Source organism: Pseudorca crassidens, chromosome 5 (assembly GCF_039906515.1).
Source record: "Pseudorca crassidens isolate mPseCra1 chromosome 5, mPseCra1.hap1, whole genome shotgun sequence".
Taxonomy (NCBI): domain Eukaryota; kingdom Metazoa; phylum Chordata; class Mammalia; order Artiodactyla; family Delphinidae; genus Pseudorca; species Pseudorca crassidens.
In genome coordinates, this window is record NC_090300.1 from 101,215,309 (window position 1) to 101,240,011 (window position 24,703).

General features: G+C 36.3%; 1 protein-coding gene across 19 annotated transcripts in view; it reads left to right on the forward strand.

Annotated features, from left to right (window-relative positions):
• ABI3BP (ABI family member 3 binding protein) overlaps positions 1-24,703 on the forward strand; it is a 262,442-nt gene that overhangs the window by 43,097 nt on the left and 194,642 nt on the right. For all 19 annotated transcript variants that reach the window (XM_067739084.1, XM_067739065.1, XM_067739077.1 and 16 more), the window contains exon 2: positions 20,140-20,319. In XM_067739084.1, coding sequence (XP_067595185.1) covers positions 20,140-20,319 — 180 coding nt within the window. The remainder of the gene's footprint in view (positions 1-20,139; positions 20,320-24,703) is intronic.

The following is a 24,703-nucleotide window of genomic DNA, read 5'->3' on the forward strand; positions in this document are numbered from 1 at the left end:
TATTCGAGAGCGTACAAATGTGGTAAATGAGAAAAAATAAGCAATGATCTTATTGAAAAGGGTTAGGAAAGGGTAAAATGGAATTTCTGGGAAACACTGATTCATTTACAACTCATTTCAAGTGATTTAAATGGTATCAAACCATAATCTATATGTGGTTTTTCCTTGAAAGTCTCTTCAGTTATAATAAAAGTACTGGGCGATGAAATGACCTATACTGAAGTGGGCAAGGTTAAGTATGGAGTAAAGCAATTATACTCCAATAAAGATGTTAAAAAAAAAAAAAGAATAAGTAAGGATGCCGGGAGCCTGTAATATACCTGATATTTCACTCTAATCTTATGGTAGGATCAGGTATTGAAAATTAGCCAGGTCATTATTCTCTGATAAGTCTTCAAATCCTTCTACTAAATTATTTTAATCCCAGCATCAGAGATAAAAATAATAGACAACAACAAAGTGAAAGGCACTATATTAAGTGCTTCCAAAAAAAAAAAAAGATTAAGTATGGAGAAAAAAAGAGCAAAGGTCACTTTTTTCCTCAAGTTAAGCTTTTCAGAAGAGAAGCACTCCTCCAAAGCCCCAGGATGATAGTGAAGCCAAGTCATAGGCATCTTTGCATTTGGATTTCTCCATGTTTGATGCCAGTTTTATAGCAAGGGATGAAAGATGACTCTGCGAGGGTGGCTCGGGTGCCTAGGACTGTGGCCGAAGTAGGGAAGGCAGAGAAGTAAATTGGTTTTTGAGGACACTTGTGATGGTTGGCATTTGGTGTCATCAATGACAGCGTCAGTAGTTCCAAAAGTTGGGAGGACTGGACTTGAGTATGCAGAACTAGAGGTGCAGAATTCAGAGTAAGCGAAGTATTTAGTAGTTATCAGCTAAGTTATTATTGAACCCTGAGTGTAAAAGAGTTCTCTGAAGGAGCAAAAGACTGAATCTTAATGAATTGGCAAGCTTTGAGGGACAGAAGAGGAAGAAAAGTAAGGGAGAGAGGTGGAGAAGCGTTCTTAGAAAAATGAAATCTAGGATACCATTGTGTCACAGAGTAAAACCAAAGTGGGTATGGGTGTGGGTGGCTGGTTGCATGCATGTGTGAGTGCACATGTGAAACACATGTGTTATGGTGGTCAGAGGTTTTAAATGCTATAGAGAAACCATGAAGAATGGGGACTTAAAGCAAACACCTGAAGCATGGAATTCTCCAATCTGCACTAGACTTATCTCAGACATTTCTAGACTCATTAAAACCATTGAAGTTGTTCTAATCCTAGTGTGGGAAATAATAGATTTTCAGCTGCTCTCCCATGAACAGTCTTTATAGTAGGTAAATGTTAAGAATTAGCCCATCACTGCTCATTAGCGGGAACTGAGGTATATTTCTTCATTCTCATTGGATGGAATTGAGTGTGCTGGGCTTAGCGTCATGGCCCCTGGCCATGCTGTTCCAGGTCCATGAAGCTGGACATCGTGTTTCTGTGAATGGCTAGTATGAGATACCTGGAACAGGATGCACACCACAGAAATTAAGTATGTGCATTTGTTGATGTTTGGACCCCTTAGAAAACTCCCCACTCAGAAGAAAGGTTTCCATGTGGGAATATGAAATGGCACCAGATGTTTATAATCTTATACTAATTTTAAATTAAAGAATGGCTGGAAGGACTCTTTTGAACAAGAGATTTTTCTCTTTTTTTTTTTGCGGTACACGGGCCTCTCACTGTTGTGGCCTCTCCTGTTGCGGAGCACAGGCTCTGGACGCGCAGGCTCAGTGGCCGTGGCTCACGGGCCCAGCCGCTCTGTGGCATGTGGGGTCTTCCTGGACCGGGGCACGAACCCGTGTCCCCTGCATCAGCAGGCGGACTCTCAACCACTGTGCCACCAGGGAAGCCCTGAACAAGAGATTTTGATAGCACATGCCTTACACAGTGTCTTGTAGAATGGATTATCATAGACATCACACCCACTCATCCTTACTATTTTTCAGTTTGAAATTCCTTTCCTCCTGTTCTCTGGACAAGTCCTTCTTGACATTCAAGACCCAGCTCAGATGCTGCTTCTTCTATGACACCACTCCTGACCCACCCATTTCTAAGTAGTCAGTGTTCTTTTGAATTACTTCAGCTTGAGGCTTACTCTCCTATGTAGAATTTATTGTGTGTTTTGAGTAATAACTCTTACATGTCTGTTCCCTCTAAAATAATCAATTGTCTTTGAGGAGACTTATTTATCTGAGCATTAACTCCTATTTAATAAAAATGTTGTATGTGTTTGTTCATTTGAAAAATATTTATTGAATATTCTCTCTGTGCCAGGGACAGTGTCCTTGTATAGCTTCCAATCACGTATAAGCTATACCTTTATTTATGGAATGTATGCCTGGTTGAAATGCAAGGAACTTTAAAAATTCAAAGTACACACAAATTGAAAGAATCCATGAATAAGGTCTCACTGATAACAGTTATCACTGAGCTGTACAGTTTAGAAACTGCTTTCCAAAACTATTTCACTTAATCCTACCAGCAACTCTTGAGAGGGTAGCTATGTATGATTAATCCTAATTTAGATGGAAGAATGTGACAATCAGACCTTAGGCTAATTATTCATATGACAAGGACAATTGTGGATTTAACTTGAGACTTGAACACAGGTTTCTGGCTCCAAACCTCATATCTTCCCACCATGCAGTCCTCCAACCCTAAAGCACCACACCTTATAGGACCAGGCAGAGAATCTCAAGGACATGGAAATATTAGTGTTTACATGGCCAAAAATGTTAGCAATAATCTCACAAACAATACGAGTTAATCCAATTGTCATATGGATTCAATATGACAGCTCTCAAATGTAATGAAAAATTAGGCTCAAACTAACTATACAAACTTTATAAGATCAAGTCCTTATCTGTAAAATTAATATGAAATTTTACCAAAATAAAATCAATTGTAAAATTATTGAGATGATTGTTAAACTCTGTTAACTCACTGAGGTGTTATGGGATCAGTTTATCTACTATCAAAGAAAGGTCCCTATGAATTAGCTAAAAAATAGTACAGTCATTAAAAATGAGTATATAGAGGTGTATTTATGTTAAAGTACAGGTTATAAAATAGCACAGAATAGAATCCTATTTTGGTGTACTGTCATATATATCATAACCAGGAAAAAAGTATCTGGAAGGAAATTTTCTTTACTGAATACCTCTCTGCATCTTAGATAATGAGTAATTTTTAAAACAAATTTTATCTCTTTTGCAACACTTTTGCAAAATTTTAACTTTTTAATTTGAATTTGTAAATTAAAATAAGTGCATTACTTGTATTATTTTTAAGTTAATAAAAAGTTAATGCAGGGATTATTATTGGGACGGGGTGGAAAGGGAGATGAAAATGTGCAAGGAAGTGGAATAGGAAATATGTTAGCAGCCTGGGGTGGACAGTGCAATACAGGAATGGTTTGGGGAAGACAGAATTATAGTACATTGTCAACAGCGTAACTCTCCATCTGTCCCTGGCAACAGAGTCAATTGGTTTATTTTCATTTAGCTTTTAGCTAAAGAATAGAATTAATAACAATTGATTTTTTGTTTTTTTAAATGGAGTAAGCCTTTATTTCCTTGTTTCACAATTACAACTGGCTGAATTGGTTGCCGTAACATGTCTGATGTTCACAGGAGGGACCTGTATTCATTGAATTCCATTAATCTGTAATCTATTGGTAAAATATCTTTAGTGTTTTTTGATTAAAAAACAGCATACTTTTTTCCTGACCAAACCTTTTTGCTTTTTGCTAAGGGCATGTGAGGCACGGTTTCTAACATGTGGATATATTTTATAACTGTATAATATTTACATTTTGTATTATTCATTTCTCAGAAATTTGTGCATATGTGTAGCTTAGTGGAAGAAAATAATTTAGGTTTGCTTTTAATACACTGATAGATCTTTAAAGGTGGCCTACAGGGGCCTCACCTACCCTCCGAAGCTTCCTTGCGACCCCTTGCCCCATCACATCCCAGTCATGCTGACCTTCTTTAAGGTCTCTAAATGTACCAGTTACTTCTTCCCTCAGCGCCTCTGCTTCTGCTCTTCTGGCTGCCTGAGAATGCTGTTCCCACACTCTGTCCTCACCCCATTTGCACACACACTTTGACTGACTGATTCCTACCCATCCTTTGGACTTGTTGCCTCCTCTGGTCATAGCTGTTGTGGTGCTGTGGAAGGTTTGGGCACCTCAGCAGTGAACCTTGGGCGTTTACTCTAGTATTCCATTGTGTCTATTTCTTGCTACCAATAAGCTGCCTTGCCCTATATTTTTTTTAATGTAATATTTATTTTTTAAAATTAATTAATTAATTTTTGGCTGTGTTGGGTCTTCGTTGCTGTGCGTGGGCTTTCTCTAGTTGTGGCGAGCAGGGGCTACTCTTCGTTGCAGCAGGCAGGCTTCTCATTGCAGTGGCTTCTCTTGTTGCAGAGCACCAGCTCTAGGCTTATGAGCTTCAGTAGTCGTGGCATGCGGGCTCAGTAGTTGTGGCACGTGGGCTGCTGAGCGCAGGCTCAGTAGTTGTGGCACACTGCATGTTGCTCAGTGGCATGTGGGATCTTCCTGGACCAGGGCTTGAACCCGTGTCCCCTGCATTGGCAGGCAGATTCTTAACCACTGTGCCACCAGGGTAGTCCCGCCCGGTATTCTTTATCTTTTTTTCTCAGCCTCATCGCTCTTGTTACCTAACAGTTTACTATCTCAACTTCAACTTACTTTGGTCCCTTATGTCTCCTCACCTCTCTTCTTCTGCTTCCCTTACAATTTAAAGTGATTCATCCCACACCGGGGAATGGTGTGACCAGTAGGAATTAAATTATTCACATCTTCAGTATTTAAGAAACAATCGTCCATGAATAGTACTTGGAATCCTCAAAGAACAATCTCATTTCTTCATTTCGTAGTTTAGAATTTGGAATAGAGAGGGGACAATTCATCATAGCTCCTGAGTTCTGAACACGAGGAAAAGAAAAAAAAAAAACACCCTAATTTTGTTACATAAAAAAGAGTTATGAGGAAGCCTTCCTTCTTATTTCTGCAATTTTAAGTGAAAAAGACTTTTATTCCCCCAAAATAGTTCATTCAGTTAGATGTTCCTAACATTTTACAAATATTATAAAATTCTATTTTAAGTACCTAGTCTTAAGCTTGAGTCACATTCACTGTGCAGGCTGGGAAGATTTAATAATGTCAGACCAGTAGGCAATGATACCAAGCCATTTTGGCTTTCTTTTCCTCGTCTAGAAAAGTTCAAATGCTACATTAGTCATAAAACATCAGAGAAGTTAATAATGAGATATATACATACATGAGATAAGTACAATGATCAGAAATTTCAATATCTTATCAATATTGAAAAACATTTTAGGCATTCAAAAATGTTTAATTCTGTTTGAATTTTAATTCATTGAAAAAGTAACAGTGACAAATAGTATTAAAATAGAAATAAGTCCCAAGCCTCTATAGATAACTATTTGTTTACATAGTCAGGAGAATACAACTATGTCATTTTCATTTCGTTCACAGGGCCAAACTTTGTATCAAATTTCACTTTTTTTTTCCCTCTAAGAGTTTTATATTATCCGGGCTTATATTTAATTTTTTATTTAATTTTAGTTCTACATATATATATTTTTTTATTGGGGTATAGTTACTTTACACGGTTGTGTTTATTTCTGCTGTACAGCGAAGTGAATTAGCTACATGTATACATATATCCCATCTTTTTTGGATTTCCTTCCCATTTAGGTCACCACAGAGCATTGAGTAGAGTCCCCTGTGCTATACAGCAGGTTCTCATTAGTTATATGTTTTATACATATTAGTGTATATAGAATTGGCTAATTCTCTGATAAACATATATTCACGTAATTAGTGTAGTCTAAAATATTCTTAAACCTGAAATGATTGGAGATTGAGCAGACAACTCAGTAATTTATCCTGTATAGTAATCATTGTTAAGAATGTCAATGATCATTGTACTGTTTTGCAGAAAGCTCATTTTTTGCATAATGGATAAATTGGAGTTACTACATTTTAAAATAATTATTGTAACAAGATGAGTGGTCTTATCTTCATTAATGACTAACGAAGAATCTCAGAGTTTAAAATTATTAATTTTATTAAGTAACATATTTAGTGGTAGTGATAGAACAATATAGCTCATTTTCTGGATGTTCACAATTTGGTGTTGTCCTCAAGCAAGAGTAATATTCATAATCTTAAAATTAATATAATAATAAAGAAGCAGACTCACAGATATAGAGAAAAAATTAGTGGTTACCAGTGGGCAGAGGGAAGGGGGGAAGGACAGCATGGCGTAGGAGATTAAGAGCTACAAACTATTATGTATAAAACAAGCTACAAGGATGTATCGTACAGCACAGGGAATATAGCCAATGTTTTATAATAACTATAAATGGAGTATAACTTTTAAAAATTGTGAATCATTATATTGTACACATGTAACTTACATAATACTGTGCATCAATATGAATGAAAGAAGCCAGACACCAAAGATCACATTTATATTAAATTACCAGAAAAGCAGAAAGTAGACCAGTGGTTGCCTGGAGCTAGGGGTGGGAGCAGGTATTGGCTACAAATGGATACAGGGAAATGTTTTAGAGTGACGAAAATGTTCTCAAACTGGATTGTGGTGGATTCAGTAAATTCTAGAAGTTTGCTAAATATAAATTTAAACCATACACTTATAATAGGTGAATTTTGTGGTGTGCGATTATGCCTCACAAAAGCTGTTAAAAATTGTATGTGATGCTCACACACATTCTTTCCATGTGCCTATGAAAATATTTATTCTCTATTTCAAATCTGAGGTACAATTTTGGAGTCATGTGAAAAATATCTTCTGAAAATGATTAGGACAGTGTTTTTATAAACAAGTTTATTTTCTCACTTATGTTCCTGCATTTTAATAGAAAGATAGTATTTTTTCTTGATGAGGTATTAGAGATATCCTTGAATGTGTGATTGAGAATGGATTTGGAATTCTCCAATTCATTCTACAGAGGAGAAAAATGAGCCTTAGAGAGGAAGTTGACCTAGGTCAAACATGCTGAAAGGCAAAGTTGTTGCCAGAACCTCTTCAGTTTCTTCCACAACATATTAAAATGGGATGCCCTACTACGGGGTTGTTAGCAAATGGCCCTTCCTAGAGCTTCCTGAGTCTCCTGGCCCACCCTGCCTTAGTACTTGGTACCACTGATCACACTCTCATGATGGTTTAGTCATTTCCTTCTAGCCCATGGAAGGCTTTTGATGCTGTGAGATCTCAAAATAAGCAGCTGTATACCATCAGCACTGGGTATTTATTAACTGCACAAATTATAAACAATTCATGAAGATTCCAAATGTCTAAACAGTGATGGCGGGTGAAACCATTTGTTCCAGATCCATCTTATGTTTTTATTTGCAGAAATGACTTTGCAGAAATGAATGAATGCCAGAAATATGTACGGAAGTTTTGTTACTGTTTGATGGTGTTTTACAAGATGGCAAAATTTTCATTTTTATGAAAAGTATTTCTAATTTGATCCCTCAAGCAATGTTTTAACAAGAGCTATATAATCTCATATATGCGGGATTTATTATAGTGCTGGTAGAAGTTATGCATCTTCTGCTTCATCCTATAAAGAAGCACTATAATTAAATTCAACTTCTACTTGGTCAGTAGAATTTACTCTTTGCCCATATTGGAGCTATTGAGAAACAAAAAGAATAAGAAATATTGGTCCTTTTGGAAAAATTGACCAAAGATACTGATATTAATCAGAATGACAGCTTTTCTGTTTTTTGATACATGATCATTTTGAGATTGTCAGGACAAGCAATTAGTTTTTCTTTATGACACATGTTTAAATTGATCTAGTTTCTTCTTAGTGAAAATCACTCTTAGACGTAAGAAAGTCAATATTTTCAAAAGTGGCTCACTTGGCCTGGTGTTCCATTAGCTGGGAGTGACAGGGAAAGATATCAGAGAACTTGAGTATCAGTGACCAGCGCTTAGCCTTCCAGTGGAAATGAAATCATTATATAGTTTTGTATGACTTTACCATTAAACCTTTATTTAAGTCTTATGATTAGGTGTCTATTGTAAATAGGAGAGTTTATAAATAGTTTTGTTTACCTGGTAAATAGCATAATGTTAAATACCTGGAAAGAAAAAATATGTATATATATAAATTCACTTGTTCTCAGAGAAAATTGTATTACAATATAATCAATATTTTAAAAAATCAGTAAATCAAGAGAGGTTCATACTTTGTGAAGACATCGGAAGACATAAAAATGTTAGTTTTAATAATTATCTGGATACTATTCAGTGAAAATAACAACAGCAAAAACTACTGATGCACAAAACAGAACTGATAAATCTCCAAAACATTATGTTGAGTGCAAGAAGCCTTACATGAAAGAGTACATAGTGTATGATTCTATTTAACTGAAGTCTAGAACAGGTAGAACGAATTTATGAGAGTAAAATAGAACAATAGTTGTTTCTAGGCAGATGGGCTGGGAATGGGCTGACAAGGAATGTGAGGAAACCTTCTGGGTTGACGGTAATATTCTACATCCTGATACGGGTTTGGGTTACATATACGTATGGCATTTGGAAAGAATCAGCAATGTATAGTTAAGATTTATGTATTTAATTTATATGTAAATTTTATCTCCAAAGAAAAATATAAATATTGAACTCTAGTTAATGATATGCATACTGAAGTGTTTAGGAGGAAGAAGAGTGAAGTGCAATTTACTTTGAAATTCATTGAAAAGTTAGATGGATGGATGGATGAAAGGATGGAGAGATGGATAAATATGTGGTAAAACAAATATAGTATGATATTGATCATTGACTCTTGGTGGTGGCTCTATGGATGTGCACTGCACAATTCTTACAACTTTTCTTATGTTTAAAATTTTTTATCATAGAAGCAAAGATGAGTTAACATTTTAAGTCTCTAAATATTGGTCAGATTTAAAGACATGTAATTGATGCTAGAAGTCAGAGAAATGTTCCTAACATTTAAAAACGATTTACCTTTTGTATCTCCAGAAATTATAATCCCAGAAAAGTGTAATTCACAGAGTTTTTTCAAAGACCAAAATATATATAAAATTCTCATGACAGGAAATTTAACATTGTGGGTGAGGTCCTTTTTCCTCCACACTGTATTGTATATCTGTAAATCTCTTTCAAAAGACATTGGGCCCATTAATTTTAATTTTTTTTTTTTTTTTTTTTTTTTTTTTTGCGGTACGTGGGCCTTTCACTGTTGTGGCCTCTCCCGTTGCGGAGCACAGGCTCCGGACGTGCAGGCTCAGCGGCCGTGGCTCAGGGACCTAGCCACTCTGCAGCATGTGGGATCTTCCCAAACCGGGGCACGAACCTGTGTCCCCTGCATCGGCAGGCGGACTCTCAACCACTGCGCCACCAGGGAAGCCCTAATTTTAATTTTAATGCACTGAGTTTGCAAAGAGTAATGGTTCCCAAACTTGAGTATGCATCTGAATTACCCAAACAGCTTGTTGAGATACAGGTTACTGCCCTACCCACAAGTTTCTGATTCAAGAGGTCTGGAGTGGGGTCTGAGAGTTTGTACTTATAACAAGTTCCCAGGTGATCCTGATGCTCTAATTGGGGGACTCCTCTTTAAGAACCCTGGCATGGAGCCTATCCCTTTTTCCATCAGGAGGACCTATTGTTATCATGCCTTACTTTAAATAGCAAGAACATGTAAGCAAATCACCTCCAGGATTTTCATGAAATCAAGCACAAAAAGAACGAAAAGAAAGGAATGAGTTTTGTTAAGCCCCTTAGCCTTTTCTTCTTTTTCTTTTACATGTATTAAAAAATAATAATTACTAAGAATCTACCAGTTGTCTAAAGCAGTACAGAAAAAGTATTACAAAACAGATTTTGATATCTACTTTCCTACCTGAATTTGGCATATCCTCATGGCATAAAAACTATTTTGGTGACCAGTTTAATAAAACCAAAGGGACACATTTGTTACATATCCTCTTGTTCCACCCCTTCCATCAGATCTAGAGCCCCTGTACTGTAGCTGCATTGAACAAATTGTTCTAATCATGCTGCACTGAAATAGTTGACTTATTTATGTGCCTAATTTACTAGGATGCACAATTTTGTGATCAGATAGGTCATATTTGAATTGGTATCACTAATGCCTAGTACCTTGTTGTAAGTGAATGGATACAATGAAAAGCAGATGAGTAAAAATACTAATTCCCTAAATTCCCCAAAGCAAATATAGATTTTATTTAGACTTTGTAGTTGTTTGAAGTGAACCAGGTTACTGCCTCCTTTCCCTTATAGCAAATATATGGTCATTGATTGCATGTAGTTGCCCCTTCTACCCACCCCCTGGGGAAAAGAAAACAAACAAAAAAAACCCCAGCATGCTTCAGACTTTAAAGACTAATTTTGGGAGAATTAGATCAAGGAAGTATGTGCAAGTGACAACTGTATGTGTCTCAGGATAAGATTTCTCCTTAAGGATGAGAGGCCATTCATTTAGAAGGTAGTCTACGAAAAGTAATTTTCCTGCTGGGCTGTTGGTTGGGTTATAAAGTAGGTAATGAAGTTTTTGCTCCTTTGGTAAAACTGTTAGCCCTGCCAAGTGGTGCTGAAATATCAACATTGGCAGGTTCAGTCTAATTTAGTCATCCAAAGTCACCAGACGGTGAAGTATTGGCCTGAGGAATCAGGGCATTGGGAATTCTTACCCAGGTGGAAACTGGTTGAAACCGTGGTTGTTTTAGCTGAAATGGAACTCACTTACACAAACATCTGGGCAAATAGATATAAAGTGCCCCATTAGGAAGAAAACATTTTCTCCCTCAGATTTTTGGCAAAATGGCATTTCTTTCTGATAGCAAAACAATAGCAAAACATCCTCTGTGTAGCTGATGACCATAATGTCCTAATAAAAGTTAACTAGTTGACTCCTGGGGGGTGTTAGCTCTATGGGAATCGTTCAGGTGTGGCTTCTGAGGGGAGCTCTCCAGGTAAGCTGGACTTTTTATTTCCTGAACTCTGAGAGCACATGTTGCCTGTGGGCACATGTCCTCCAGCTGGCAGTCTCACCTTGGGGCACAGGAGAGGGAGCAGCCCGCTCTGCTTGAGCTGGAGCAGAGATCACGGGACGCTCTGCTGTGAGCTTCTTGCTAACATTGATCCTGTATGTGTAAAGTCAAATTGTGAGTTTATTTAAAGCCCCCCAGTCCCTGGCTTTGGCAGCGGTCCATGTGGCTTATGGGACTTTAACCACAACTTTTTTCCTATACTTTTTAAAAAATGCCATCTTTCCTTAGATTTATAAAAATCTTGCTTTATATATATCTAAATTATTTTAATCAGGATTTTTTTCTTATACTTTCAGATATTTTCTTACATATTCTTAAAAGGTATTTCTTATATACTTTCTTTTTTATTGAAGTATAGTTGATATATAACATGTAAGTTATAGGTGTACAATATAGTGATTCACAATTTTTAAATGTTATACTCCATTTATAGTTATTATAAAATATTTGCTGTATTCCCCATGTTGTACAATATATCCTTGTATATTATTTTATACCTAATACTTTGTACCTCTCAATCCCCTGCCCCTATATTTCCCCTTCCCCCTTCCTTCTCCCCACTGGTAACTACTAATTTGTTCTCTATATCTGTGAGTCTGCTTCTTTTTTTGTCATATTCACTAGTTTGTTGTATTCTTTTAGATTCCATGTGTAAGTGATATCTTACAGTATTTGTCTTCGTCTGACTTATTTCACTTAGCCTAATGCCCTCCAAGTCCACCCATGTTGCTGCAAATGGCAAAATTTAATTCTTTTATTATGACTGAGTAATATTCCATTGCATGTATATACCACATCTTTATCCATTTGCCTGTTGCTGGACACTTAGGTTGCTTCCATACATATATTCTTATATTGTAAAAAACAAAAGAAGGGATGCCTTCTGTTCACCTCTAAAACTGTGTGGTATTAATTCATCGTTTCCTGAATGCCCAGAATCCCTTTTCCTCAATTGTTCTTATTTAGATCACTGATTCATCATCTGAGTTGTATATATTTGGTGAAGTAATTTCATTTGTAAGTTAGGGAGCACAATATCGAAAGTGTTTGTAGCTGGGTCCCTATCTTCCTTAAGCCAGGCAACCCGCCACCCAAAGCCCCTCATTACCAGTGACAGCAGAATCAGAAGGTAGGGAAGATAGAAATCAAAGGCATGAAGTAAGAAGGCGGGGGTGGGTGGGTGGGAGCAGTTTGAGACCTATGGGAAGAGATTAGAAAATTTCAAGATGGCTACCTTTACCAAATTGCCCATTTTTGTAAATAGCAATTATTTTTGCATCATCTTTGTGAATGTGGCTGCTATATAGGGCCATAAATAAAAGATGGTTTGAATGGTGCCATTTAGACTTTTGCAATGCGCAACTTAAACAACTGTCATTGACATCCCTGTTTCTGGAAGACATGTTGTAGAGCTTCTCTGTGTTTACTGCACACTAGCTCTTTGCAAGATCTCAAAAATTCTTTACTGGGCCTTGGTAAAGAGTTGGGAAGAGAGTGATAGAGAATCTATGGGGTTTTGAGGAAGAATTCCAATCTGGAGATCCAGAGAGCCAGGATACCGTGAGATACACGGGGTTAATAGTAAGAATATAACAGGGGCTTCCCTGGTGGCGCAGTGGTTGAGAGTCCGCCTGCCGATGCAGGGGACACAGGTTCATGCCCCGGTCCGGGAAGATCCCACATGCCGTGGAACGGCTTGGCCCATGAGCCATGGCTGCTGAGCCTGTGCGTCTGGAGCCTGTACTCCACAACGGGAGAGGCCACAACAGGGAGAGGCCCACGTACCACAAAAAAAAAAAAAGAATATAACAACTTGAAAATTTAAAAGGATTTGTCTCGTATTATTCTGTGAGTGCTTTTAATTGTAATTCTGAATACACACACACCCCACCACCACCATCATCACCAAAGCAATTTAATTTCTTCCACCTATCTTGTCTGGCATGCCATCATGCACTGCAGAATGGGCCCGGACTTTCCTTTTCTTCGAAACCATCTTGCACAGACTTTCCTTCTGATGGAAGGTTATTCAAGTATCTTGCCATTACAGCACTTGTAGAAGTAGTTTTTGTAATACCCAATATTATTTGATTAATAGCAATATTTAATCTTCATTCTCCTTAAAATATTTAACTGAAGGTGCCGTGCTTTTCTTGCTATGGAAAATTTCTAGTCATGTCACTGGCTTTCAGGTGGTTGTTATTGGTAAGAAAAGCCATGTTATAAACTACAGATTACACATTTCTACTGAATGATCAGGAACAACTGAAGACACTTGTCTAATTGCCTTGGCCACTCCTTTTACCTTGTGGCTGTCACAGAAAAATTAATGTAATTCCATATGGTTTTCTTTCTCCTTCTAACATCTTTCCTTGGATCATGGTACCAGGACAGGTAGAGTCATGTGAGCACCACTGTTATATGATACCTTTTTCACTCCCTAAGAATTAAAACAAATGTTAAATTATTGCCAAGTCCCATGTTAAAATTATGGTTTGTATAACTTAGCATTATAGTTCAGTTAAACACAATCTATGCCATCAGCTGTGATTTGGGGGGGAAAATTTTGAATGTGTTATCAGACAGTAACTGCCCTGTTTAATACATACACTTGAGATGTGACATATTGTTAGTTCCTTAATTAGCTGCTCTGATCATGAAGGCATTGGAATGTTTCCACTTGCAAGCTAACTGTCTGAGAAGAACACAGAATACATCTGAAACTTAGAAGGTTCAGTTCTTGGAGCATAGTAATGCCTGAAAAGGACTTGCTGCTTTTATATATGTACCATTTGTTTAATGGTGAATAATAATATTAGGCACTATTAAACTACTTTCACCAGTGCTGTAATGGCAAGATGCCTGAATGTCCTCCCGTCAGGAGAGTCTGTATAAGGTGATTACAGAGGTGAGGAAAATTTGGCTTATTCTACAGGGGCATTATGATAAACCAGAGAGATTCAACCACATTGAAATGTTGTTCTGTTTTATTGCCGGCTCATATCCCATTGTATGGATAAGCCATAATTTTTTTATCCATTCAACTGGTGATGGACATTTAGTTTCTTTCCATTTTGGTGCTGCTTTGAATATCTGCACACAAGTCTTTGCATAAACTTATATTTTCATTTTTCCTGAGTAAATACCTAGGAATGAAATTGATGGGTTATTTGGTAACTGACCAACGGTTTTCACCAGTGGTGAAACTTCATGAAACATTTAACATTCACACTCAAAATGTACGAGAGCTCCAGTTGCTCCAAATTCTGCATAACACTTGTTATTGACAGTCTTTTCATTTGTGCCATTCTTAATGTGTATGATATCCCTCACTGTGGTTTTAACTTGCATTTCCCTGAAGACTAAGGATGTTGACCAGGAGTTGGTAAACTAGGACTGGGTGGCCAAATCTAGCCAACTGCCTATTTTTATAAATATAGTTTAATTGGAACACAAACATGTCCATTGATTTACATAATGTCTATAGCTGCTCTTGTACTACAATGGCAGAGTTTAGTAGTTGCAGTAGAGAACATCTGGTCTGCAAATTCTAAAATATTTACTATTTGACCCCTTACTGAAAACATCTGACAACCCTCATGTCATCTTTTCATGTGCTTCTTGGTTATCATATATTTCCTTTAGTGAAGGATCTATTCAAGCTTTTGCCCTTTATTCTTAAATGTTTTGTTGTCTGATTGAGTAGAAAATATTCTTCTAAATATTCTGGATGCAAGCCTCTAATTGGTAAATGTACTGCCAATGTTTTCTGCCAATCTACAGTTAGCCTTTTCTTTTTCTTATTAGTCCCTTTAAAGTTCAAAACTAAAATCCGATCAAGTCCAGTTTATCATTTTTTAAAGCCTATGCTTCACATATCATATCTGAACTGATGGAAACTGATTTAATTATTTTGATGTCTGAGAAAATTTGATTTTGTATAACAAAATAAGTGACTGAACAAGTATACAGGTTGGCAATGTAAATAGAATGTGTGTAAAAAAAGAGGAACATACTATGGGTTTATAGAAAAGAATAGGGTTTATTCTTTTAATCCTGAAACAAGTGAATCATTATTTTATTGACATCACTATTATAGCTATTCTTTTACTTAATATATTATGGAAATAATTGCTAATCTGATTATTCTCAAACTTGCTATTTACTGTTTTACAACACTGAGAGCTTAGAGGCTAAGGCATTTACTGCTACTACACTAATAGATAGTTTTTACTTTTAAGAAGAGAACTTTCGTGTTTTGCAGTTTTTCTATTGAAGTGGTTTTATCAACATGACCAACTTCATATCAGCAATTTAGACCACATTCTGAAATATTTTGGAAAGTGTTAAGATAACCTGAAGAGAAATTAGCCATGAAAGAGTTTCTCCTACTAAATGGGTTGTGATGGTAACTCCTTTCTCACAGATCAGTGACTGGATGTCCATGGTAGTTTAGCTGGCTTAACTAAGTGCCTTGTGTTTGGGCTATGTTTCTTTACAGAGTTTTATTGACACTGACCACAGGCACTCAGAATTCTGGGGTCAACATTAAATATCTGCTCAGCACCTGTGCCTGTAGCAATAGCAATAGCAACCTGACTCCTCTGGTTGATCCAGAGGGTTCTATGAACTTGTAGTGCTCTACCTTTTGTCTGATTTTCTCATCTCACTACCTTCCTCACTGTTTTCAATGCCACAGGGCATGTATTTTCTTTTAAAAATTAAATGGGGATTATTTCTAATTTTGTTTTGAAAGGGATTTTTTTTCTTTTAAAATTTCACAACACCCTTGGAAATATTTAGAGATACCCTAGGGTGTTGCAAACAGAGGATTAGAAACAACTGTCATAGTTCCAAAGTTCTACTTTGCCAACATGCAATCTTTTTTTTCAGCCGTTCTAGTATTGCTTTCCTGAAATGCTCACATTCTTCATTTTCTCTCACTCTTGATTAGTATAGGCTTTGTTTCTCATATAGGATGCAATAAAATATTCTTCCAGTAATCTTATTTCTCTGTACTCCTGGGCTTTCCTGGGTGATATATATGCCACTTTATTTATCAATGTTTTACTAGTTAAGCTTGTATCATGTTGTACTTTTTTTTATTATCTCTATCTTAAGTCATTCACCTGAGGTCTTCGTACTAACTGTTGAAAGATAACTGTTATTACATGACTAGTGTTCCAGGCCTTTAAGCCAGAATTACTTGGAGTGAAGATAAATTTATCAAAGATGAAAAATTATTATAGAATGCACTGAGATATACCTTAAAATACTGGGGAAATTGTTTAAGAATGTAAAATTGAATACTAGTCCAAACATTCATTTGAAGGGACACGTGAGAAACTTATTCAGATGAAAAGGACAAAAAAATTACTTAACCATTTTGCTGAGCTCTGAAAGTGTCAGTAGGGTCATAACTGAGTGAGCAAAGGGGTATTGAGGGAATCCATGCTGGGTGACAATGTGAGCATATGTGTAGGGCCAGGGCCTCGTATGCATTGCAGAATGTGAGAAGATTTATACTGGCCAAAGAGAAATGAGCGATGTTGAGAAGTAACAAATAGAAAACTAATAAGGACTTACTGTATAGCACAGGGAACTCTACTCAGTACTCTGTAATGGCCTACATGGGAAAAATAATCTAAAAAAGAGTGGATATATGTATATGTATAGCTGATTCATTTTCCAGTATACTAACACCATGTTGTAAATCAACTATTCTCCAATAAAATTTTTTTAAAAAAAGACAGAATTCATGTGTAGCAAGATAATAAAGGGATTTGAGTTCCTAGATCCAGTAAGGAACTGAGATGAGAGTCTCAATATACTATTAAATTTGTGATGCTGTTTTGAGAAAAGATTTGTTTGTGTGCTTTTTTCTTTCTCAGGACTTTTAAAAGTTTAGCTCTAGAGAGTAGTATGAATTGGAATTTTGGAGAAAGTAGGTCAGATAAATGCTAATATATTCAGAAAGTTACATGATGTTGATGTATTTATTGACATAAATTATTAGCAAAAGGGAGAAAGACTGGAGTCATGAAAATTGTGGGCAGAGGAAGCAAGAACACTTCCACTTTTGTTAGTCAGTAGTTCTGTTTACAGCCTTCCTTTTTCTCAGTTGGTACAGCCATCCTTCCTACTTTCCAAGGGGGGGAATAACATGGTACATCAGGCCATAGTCTGTGAGCAAAGGTCTAATGTGATGATGCTGTGACTCTTGACTCTTAGCCCAAAAAGAGTGCAACCTAAGTTCATGAAGATTCCTAATCTCTTCTTCCTAACAAGGTGTTGGAAAGAGGCCAGCTGGTTTTTGATTTATTGTAAGACCTGATAACCTTATAAGGTAGCAGAATATTAACCCTAGATTAACTGTAGGGTTAATCTAGGCACATAACTAAGAAGGGGAAAATTGGCTTGACCAAAATCTGTGTTATATATGTGAGATTATCTGTCTGTCTATCTATGATTTTGATAAGGTGATATATATATATCACCTTATCAAAATCTTATAAAGTTAGGACAAAACATTATCAGTTAACATCAATTTCAGCATTATGGTATGGGGGTTAGCTACTCCTTACTCATTTGGGTCATGACAAAGTTCTCAATAAAAATGAGAGCAGGAAGTCCAGCCTAGTGAGAACCTAAGATGCGGTTTTGACGCTGAACTTAACCTGCAGACTGATAGAGGTGTGGCTGCCCTCAATTTAGTCATTTGTCCTATAAGAGAATTGGACTAGGTGAGCTGGGGATGAGTCTCCCTCAGACTTTTGGATAAGCTGCTCAATGTCTCTGGGTTTTTTGCCACAAGTGTAGCAATAGCAGTCAGAGAACCAAGAAGTTATAGAAATTTTATCAAATTCTTGGGAAGTACAAAGTACTATGCACATACCTGGAAATAGTACTGACTGCTAAAGTAAGAGAGTGGTTCCCACAGCCTGGTCTCCAAGACGTGTTGTTTTTATTGCTTCAAAGGCCTAATGGAATTCTTCTATGTGGCTATATTGAGGTCACCCAGGATGACTTTTTACTGGAATAGTATAAATTTAGAGTGATAGCTTTGGGAAACACATGCTATTTAGAGGTCCTGACTGGTATATATACAATATAAGTCTTTGATTAATGAGAAATAGACTGAATTATTAAGTTGGTAAATACAGTCTTCCCAATAGGTAAAATATTTTTAAAATATGAATTCCCAGTGAAAGAAAGAAAGAAAATAATTGAAGTCCACAATCTCTTATCTAAAACTCTCAGAGCCAGACTTGTTTTAGAATTCAGAAAATCTTTGGATTTTAGAAATGTACTAGGATGCCTAGACCATGTATTAAGTAACCTGTTCAGTGAGGTCTTGATCAGCACCCTTTAATTAAGCACATTTAAGTATAGGAATTAAGATTCCTATAATTAGAATCTAGGAAAATGGTACAGATGAACTTATTTGCAAAGCAGAAATAGAGTCACAGATGTAGAAAACAAACTTATGGCTACCAAGGGCGGAAGTGGGGGTGGGATGAATTGGGAGATTGGGACTGACATATGTACACTACTATGTATAAAATAGATAACTAATGAGAACCTACTGTATAGCACTGGGAACTCTACTTAATGCTCTGTGGTGAGCTAAATGGGAAGGGCATCTAAAAAGAGTGGAGAGAGATAGATGATAGATAGATAGATAGATAGATAACTCATTCACTTTGTTGTACAGCAGAAACTAACACAACATTGTAAAGCAACTATACTCCAATAAAAATTAATTTTAAAAAAGATTCCTATAATTAAACATGTGAGTAAGTCACACTGACTATTCAGTGAGATTAAAGAAAGACTAAGTGGCCTCATAACAGTTCAGGTTGAGTTTTGTTGCCAACTTAGTTTGACATGAACTTACGAAAACCTAACAAAGCTTTTTGGATTTCTAAACTGTGACTAACGGGCTTTGGATGGACCTGATTAAGTAACCAATTATCGAGCAATTACTGTGTACCAGCTTTAAGATATTGCCATTTGCACTAACCTTTGTAAACAACCTGTCAAAGTAGACATCGTTATCCATAATTTACAAATCAAGAAAGAAGGCTCAAGCACAGGTTAGTGAGCAGCCAGGGCACACTTATAAGTATATGGCAGAGCTGCAGTTTGGACCCAGCTCCTTCTGGCCCCAAATAATAATAATAATAATAATAATAATAATAATAATGCCTTGAAAATATAGAGTTTCTCTGCTTACTCTGCAGTCTCTCTGGGGAAGTTCACCCAATAATCATTTATAAACTAAAGACACCCCGATGGATCTGGACCCCATTTGTGAGCATCACACTTAGATAGTCAACTTACTGTTGGAAATGTCCAACAGTAAGTTGACTATCAGTGAGACAACAGTCAGTTGTCTCACTGACCCAGTGAACTCCAAATGGAACTAATCATCTTTCTTCTCAGCCCTGCTCCTTTTAGAATCCCTTATTCTACTATCTCAGTTACCCCTAAGACAAAACCCACCCACTTCCCTCCCTTTCCAACTCTGTTAATCACTAAGTCCTGCGAGGATACTGCTGGAGACCAGCACTGAGGAAGCTGGGGGTTTTAAAGTGCAGTAATTCAATTTACCGATAAGAAATTTCAGATCCTTTCACCATTCCCAGATAGGATGTATAAAATGAAGGTTCTGACCAACTGTGGATAGCCAAGGTAGCCTTAAATCCCATTTACCTGCTCAATTATAAACTACAAAATATTAAACCCTAAGATTTTACTTTGTATTCTAGACTGCTTTTGCTTTATATGTTATTAAGTCTGTTTTCTTTGATCTCAAAATTACCTGTATTTTAGCTGTTTTGGTGGGTGTGCTGTGATCTTGAGTAGCTAGATATCACGATTTCCAATAACAATGCCTCTAGCCAGTAACTTTGGATGCTAAAGAGGTGAAGTAACAGCCACCTATATTTTTGTTTCCATCTTTAGGTAAAAGGCCAAACCTGAAGGTCCACATCAATACCACAAGTGACTCCATCCTCTTGAAGTTCCTGCGTCCACATCCTAATGTAAAACTGGAAGGTTTTCTCCTGGGATATGGAAGCAACTTATCACCAAACCAGTACTTCCCTCTTCCTGCGGAAGGGAAATACACTGAGGCCGTGGTTGGTAAGATCTTTGGGTTTCAGGCATAGGAAGAAGAGGTAAAAAGGTAATGGGTGTTATATGATACATAAATCTCGAAGCATCATTCTTTCTATACCCTCAGCCGAACGAAATGCCATAATTACAAAACATCTTCATAATTGTTGTAACCCATAGCACAATTTTTTACATTAAAAAATATGTAATGCATACCCTGCTTATACTGCAGAAATAATCAACTTCATTGCCATTATACCTACAGTCCCTGACCACATAACTAAACTTGCACAGGGAAAAAAACTAGCTAAAATACCTTAAATCTCTGTAACATAGCTTGTTTATGTGGATTAATTTTCCTCCCTACTATGTCTTTACTTTCTTCTGGTGGAAAATACCATCTACAGCTTTCTGGGTGTCTATTCATGCCAAGCTACCTTTAAAAAGAAAAGACAGTGTGTTACATTTAAAAATTTTTAGGGTATTTCAGACAAAAAGATTAAAGTTTGTATTTGTGTTATGAAATTTTAAATTTCTTTGAAAATATTTTTAATCACATTAAAATGTAATTTGAGGATGTAGGTACCTTCAAGCCATCTCCAGAAAAATTATTTGCAAATAAAAGGTTTTTAAAGGATAACATTTTTTTAAAAAGGGATCATCTATTTAAAATGCTGTCAAAGGCTTCCTGAATAGCCTAAGATAAGATTTATATTTTGATCCACTGTTAGGATTATTGCTAAACAGTCTTTTCATGAACTTCCAAAGTTTAATTCTATAACTTGAACTACTGTAGACCAGATCTGACATTCATGCATATATGTAGCAATGTTGAAGATGAATCTATTTTGTCCTGCAGCCCTTTGTTCTCATAGAGAAGTCTCTGTTGTACTTTAAAATTAGGCAAGCGGGCTTTCCTGGTGATGCAGTGGTTGAGAGTCCACCTGCTGATGCAGGGGACACGGGTTCGTGCCCCGGTCCGGGAAGATCCCACATGCCGCAGAGCGGCTAGGCCCGTGAGCTATGGCCACTGAGCCTGCACGTCCGGAGCCTGTGCTCCGCAACGGGAGAGGCCACACAGTGAGAGGCCTGCGTACTGCAAAAAACATTTATAAATAAATAAATAAATAAATAAAATTAGGCAAGAGAGTAACATTATTAATTATAAATGTCTGGACTGAATTTTACATAAGATAAGCACTTTAAAGCAGACACATTACAGTTTGTAACCCTTCAAAATTTGAGAATTAGGCACTTTGACAAATGTAACAACACTAACCTTGACTATATAAACCATAAGGAATTTGAAAATTTGCAAATATTTCCCCACCATATTCACCCTCCACTATAAAAATGACTGGAAGCTGTATACGTACCCGCAAACAAGCGGAAACAGATCTACTGCTCCTTTACTTGTTGAGCATTAGAAGTAATATTTTACTTATGATAATTTTTTATCCTTGGTAATATAGATTGCAAATTTGGTCAGTAGTAAACATCCTTTCCCTATGATGTGGAAGGCATTCAATCCTAAAGTGATAGAAGTCAGATTGCTAATGAAAAATATGTGTAGAAAACTATAAAGAAAATTTCTACCACAGATATACCAAGCTTTCACTAATTCAGTGATGAGGGATGATCAAATAGACTAGGTACCTTTTTATTTCTTTACAATTATTTTCATTCCTTAAAACTTTTTATTATGAAAAAATTCAAACATATAAGGAGAGGGAAACCTGTAATTACCCTCATGTCTCATCATGCAACTTAAATACATAGCACTGTTTTGCTAATCTCTTTCCATGTATTCTTCACACATGCTATTTTTAGGGGTATTTAAAAGTGTAACTAGATATCATATTTGTAAAATTTATGAACACCTCAGTATGCACCTCTAATAGATAAGAAATAATTTTAATAATGCCTTGCTTTTATCACATTATAACAATAATCCCATAATATATTTTTATACCTAGTCCATATTTAAATTTCTCTGGTGATCTTTAAAAATGCTTCTTAGAGTTGTTTCTTTTTTGAATCAGGATCCTATATGTTCTATATGTTAGATTTGGCTGTTAGGTCTCATTAGTCTCTTTTATTCCATAACAGTCCTCTCTCCCTTCCCTTTTTAAATGTCATTGATTTGCTGGAGAAATTGGATTAGGCATCCTGGTTCACATTCTGTATTTAACTGACTGCTTCCATGTCTTTTTGAACTGGCTCCTCTATCCCTGACTTTCCTGTGAAAGATATTTAGATTTGGGTTAAGCATTTGGGGAGAAAGAATACTTTATAGATGGTATGATTTATTTCCTAATAACTCCCAAAGAGGTACATAATGGCTGGTGTCATACTTAGTGATGTTTAAAGCAGTTTGGTGTGTTTAGGTGGCCTCAGCCTGATCCCTCCATTATAAAATTCATCATCAAATTTTCACTTAATGGTTTTAGCATCTATCAATGCTCATTGCCCAGATGCATTATTTTATACAGAGGTTGTAAAATGGTAGTTTGGTAGTTTTACATTCTAGATAGAATCTAATTCTATCATTTCTTCTGTAATTTTTAGCTGAAATTCTACATTAAAGAATTTTATTTACTTTTTCACGTTTCTTATCTAGTGTTTTAGGAAAGACAGGATAAATTCTCATCGTAATAAATTGATGCCTGGAAATCTGCAGTGGTGACCAATGATGTTGTTTGTTTTATAATCAGTAAGAATGCATTGGTTATTTTGCATTGATTTTTAGATATTTAATGATTTTTAATCAATATATCACTTATCCACCCCTTATGATTCTTTTCATTGTCTAGCTTAAATATGGTTGGTTGTTTAACTCTGGTTCACTATTAAACTGTGAACTTTTTAAAGTCAAAGTTTATGTCTTATTTGGTTATTCATAGCAGGATGACCTACATTGTGTAGATAGGTAATAAATATTGTGGCACTGAATGGAACAGAGTCAAGTCTGTGTAGAATATTTAGGCTGGAGGAGGCCATGAGAGATTGTGTAGTCTAGGCCATTGTCATCAGGCTAATATATATCTAAACCATTCTAGAATAGATCACTGTGTACCTTAAAGATCTCTAAGCACAAAGCTTCCCAAACTTCTCCTGGAAGGCTATTGCAAGCAGCATTTTTAAAACTCTTACCTTATCCTTTAGATCAATGTGCTCTTTTTATTTATCTCCTTTCTCTTCTAGTATTCTGGTGGAAAAGGAAAAAAACATTCCTCTTAGATATTTCCTTTTCCATCTTTCTTTATGCCAAGGAATCTGTGTGCTTCTACTTTTATTACTTCAAAATGGACTTGCATTTCCAAATTAAATGTTATCCTCTGGTTGCTTAAATTGATTATTTACAGTCTTTTTTAATGATTATGATTGTAGTAATGGCTCTTAAATGATTAAACAGCTGTGTATTAGTTTTCAATTGCCACTATAACAAATTACCATGAACATGGCGGCTTAAAACATCACAAATTTATTATCTTATAGTTCTGTATGTCAGAAGCCCAATGTGGGTCTCTCTAGGCTAAAGTCAAGGCTGTAGGCAGGGCTGCATTCCTTTCTGGAGGCTCTGAGGTGAGAACCTGTTTCCCTGCTTTTTTGCAGCTTCTAGAGGGGCCCACATTCCTCTTCTACTTTCAAATCTAAAAAACAATACAAATGAATATATATATGTATATATATATATATATGGTATGTATATGTACACAGAAAAAGACTCACAGATATAGAAAACAAACTAGTGGTTACCAAAGGGGAAAGGGAAGGGAGCAGGGGCAAGGGATTAAGAGATATGAACTACTATGTATAAAATAGAAAAGCAACAAAGATACATCATACAGCAGAGGAAATTATAGCCATTATTTTATAATAACTTTTGATGGAGTATAATCTGTAAGAATACTGAATCACTATGCTGTACACCTGAAAGTAATATAATATTGTAAATCAACTATACTTCAATTAAAAAAATCCAACAACATTGGGGCAAACATTGCTCACACCACATCACTCTGATCTCTTCTGCCTTCCCTCTTCCACTTTTAAGGATCCTCATGATTATATTGAGCCCACCTGGATAATCCAGGCTACTCTCCATATTTTAAGATCAGTGGATCAACAATCTTAATTGTATCTGCAACCTTAATTCTCCTGTGTCTTGTAACCTAAGATATTCACAGGTCCTGAAGATGAGGATGTGGGCAATCTTTGAGGGCTATTATTCTGCCTGGCACAGACTGTATGTTTGAAATTTGTGTCTCTATTCTATTCCCTTTCTGCTACCAATTTACAGTATGGTCATTCTCAATTCTGTTCATCTGTAAAACAGTAATAAAGTCTATTTTTCACAGATGTGCTGTGGGCATGTTAGTAAATTCATGATCATAAAGTGATGAGTTGA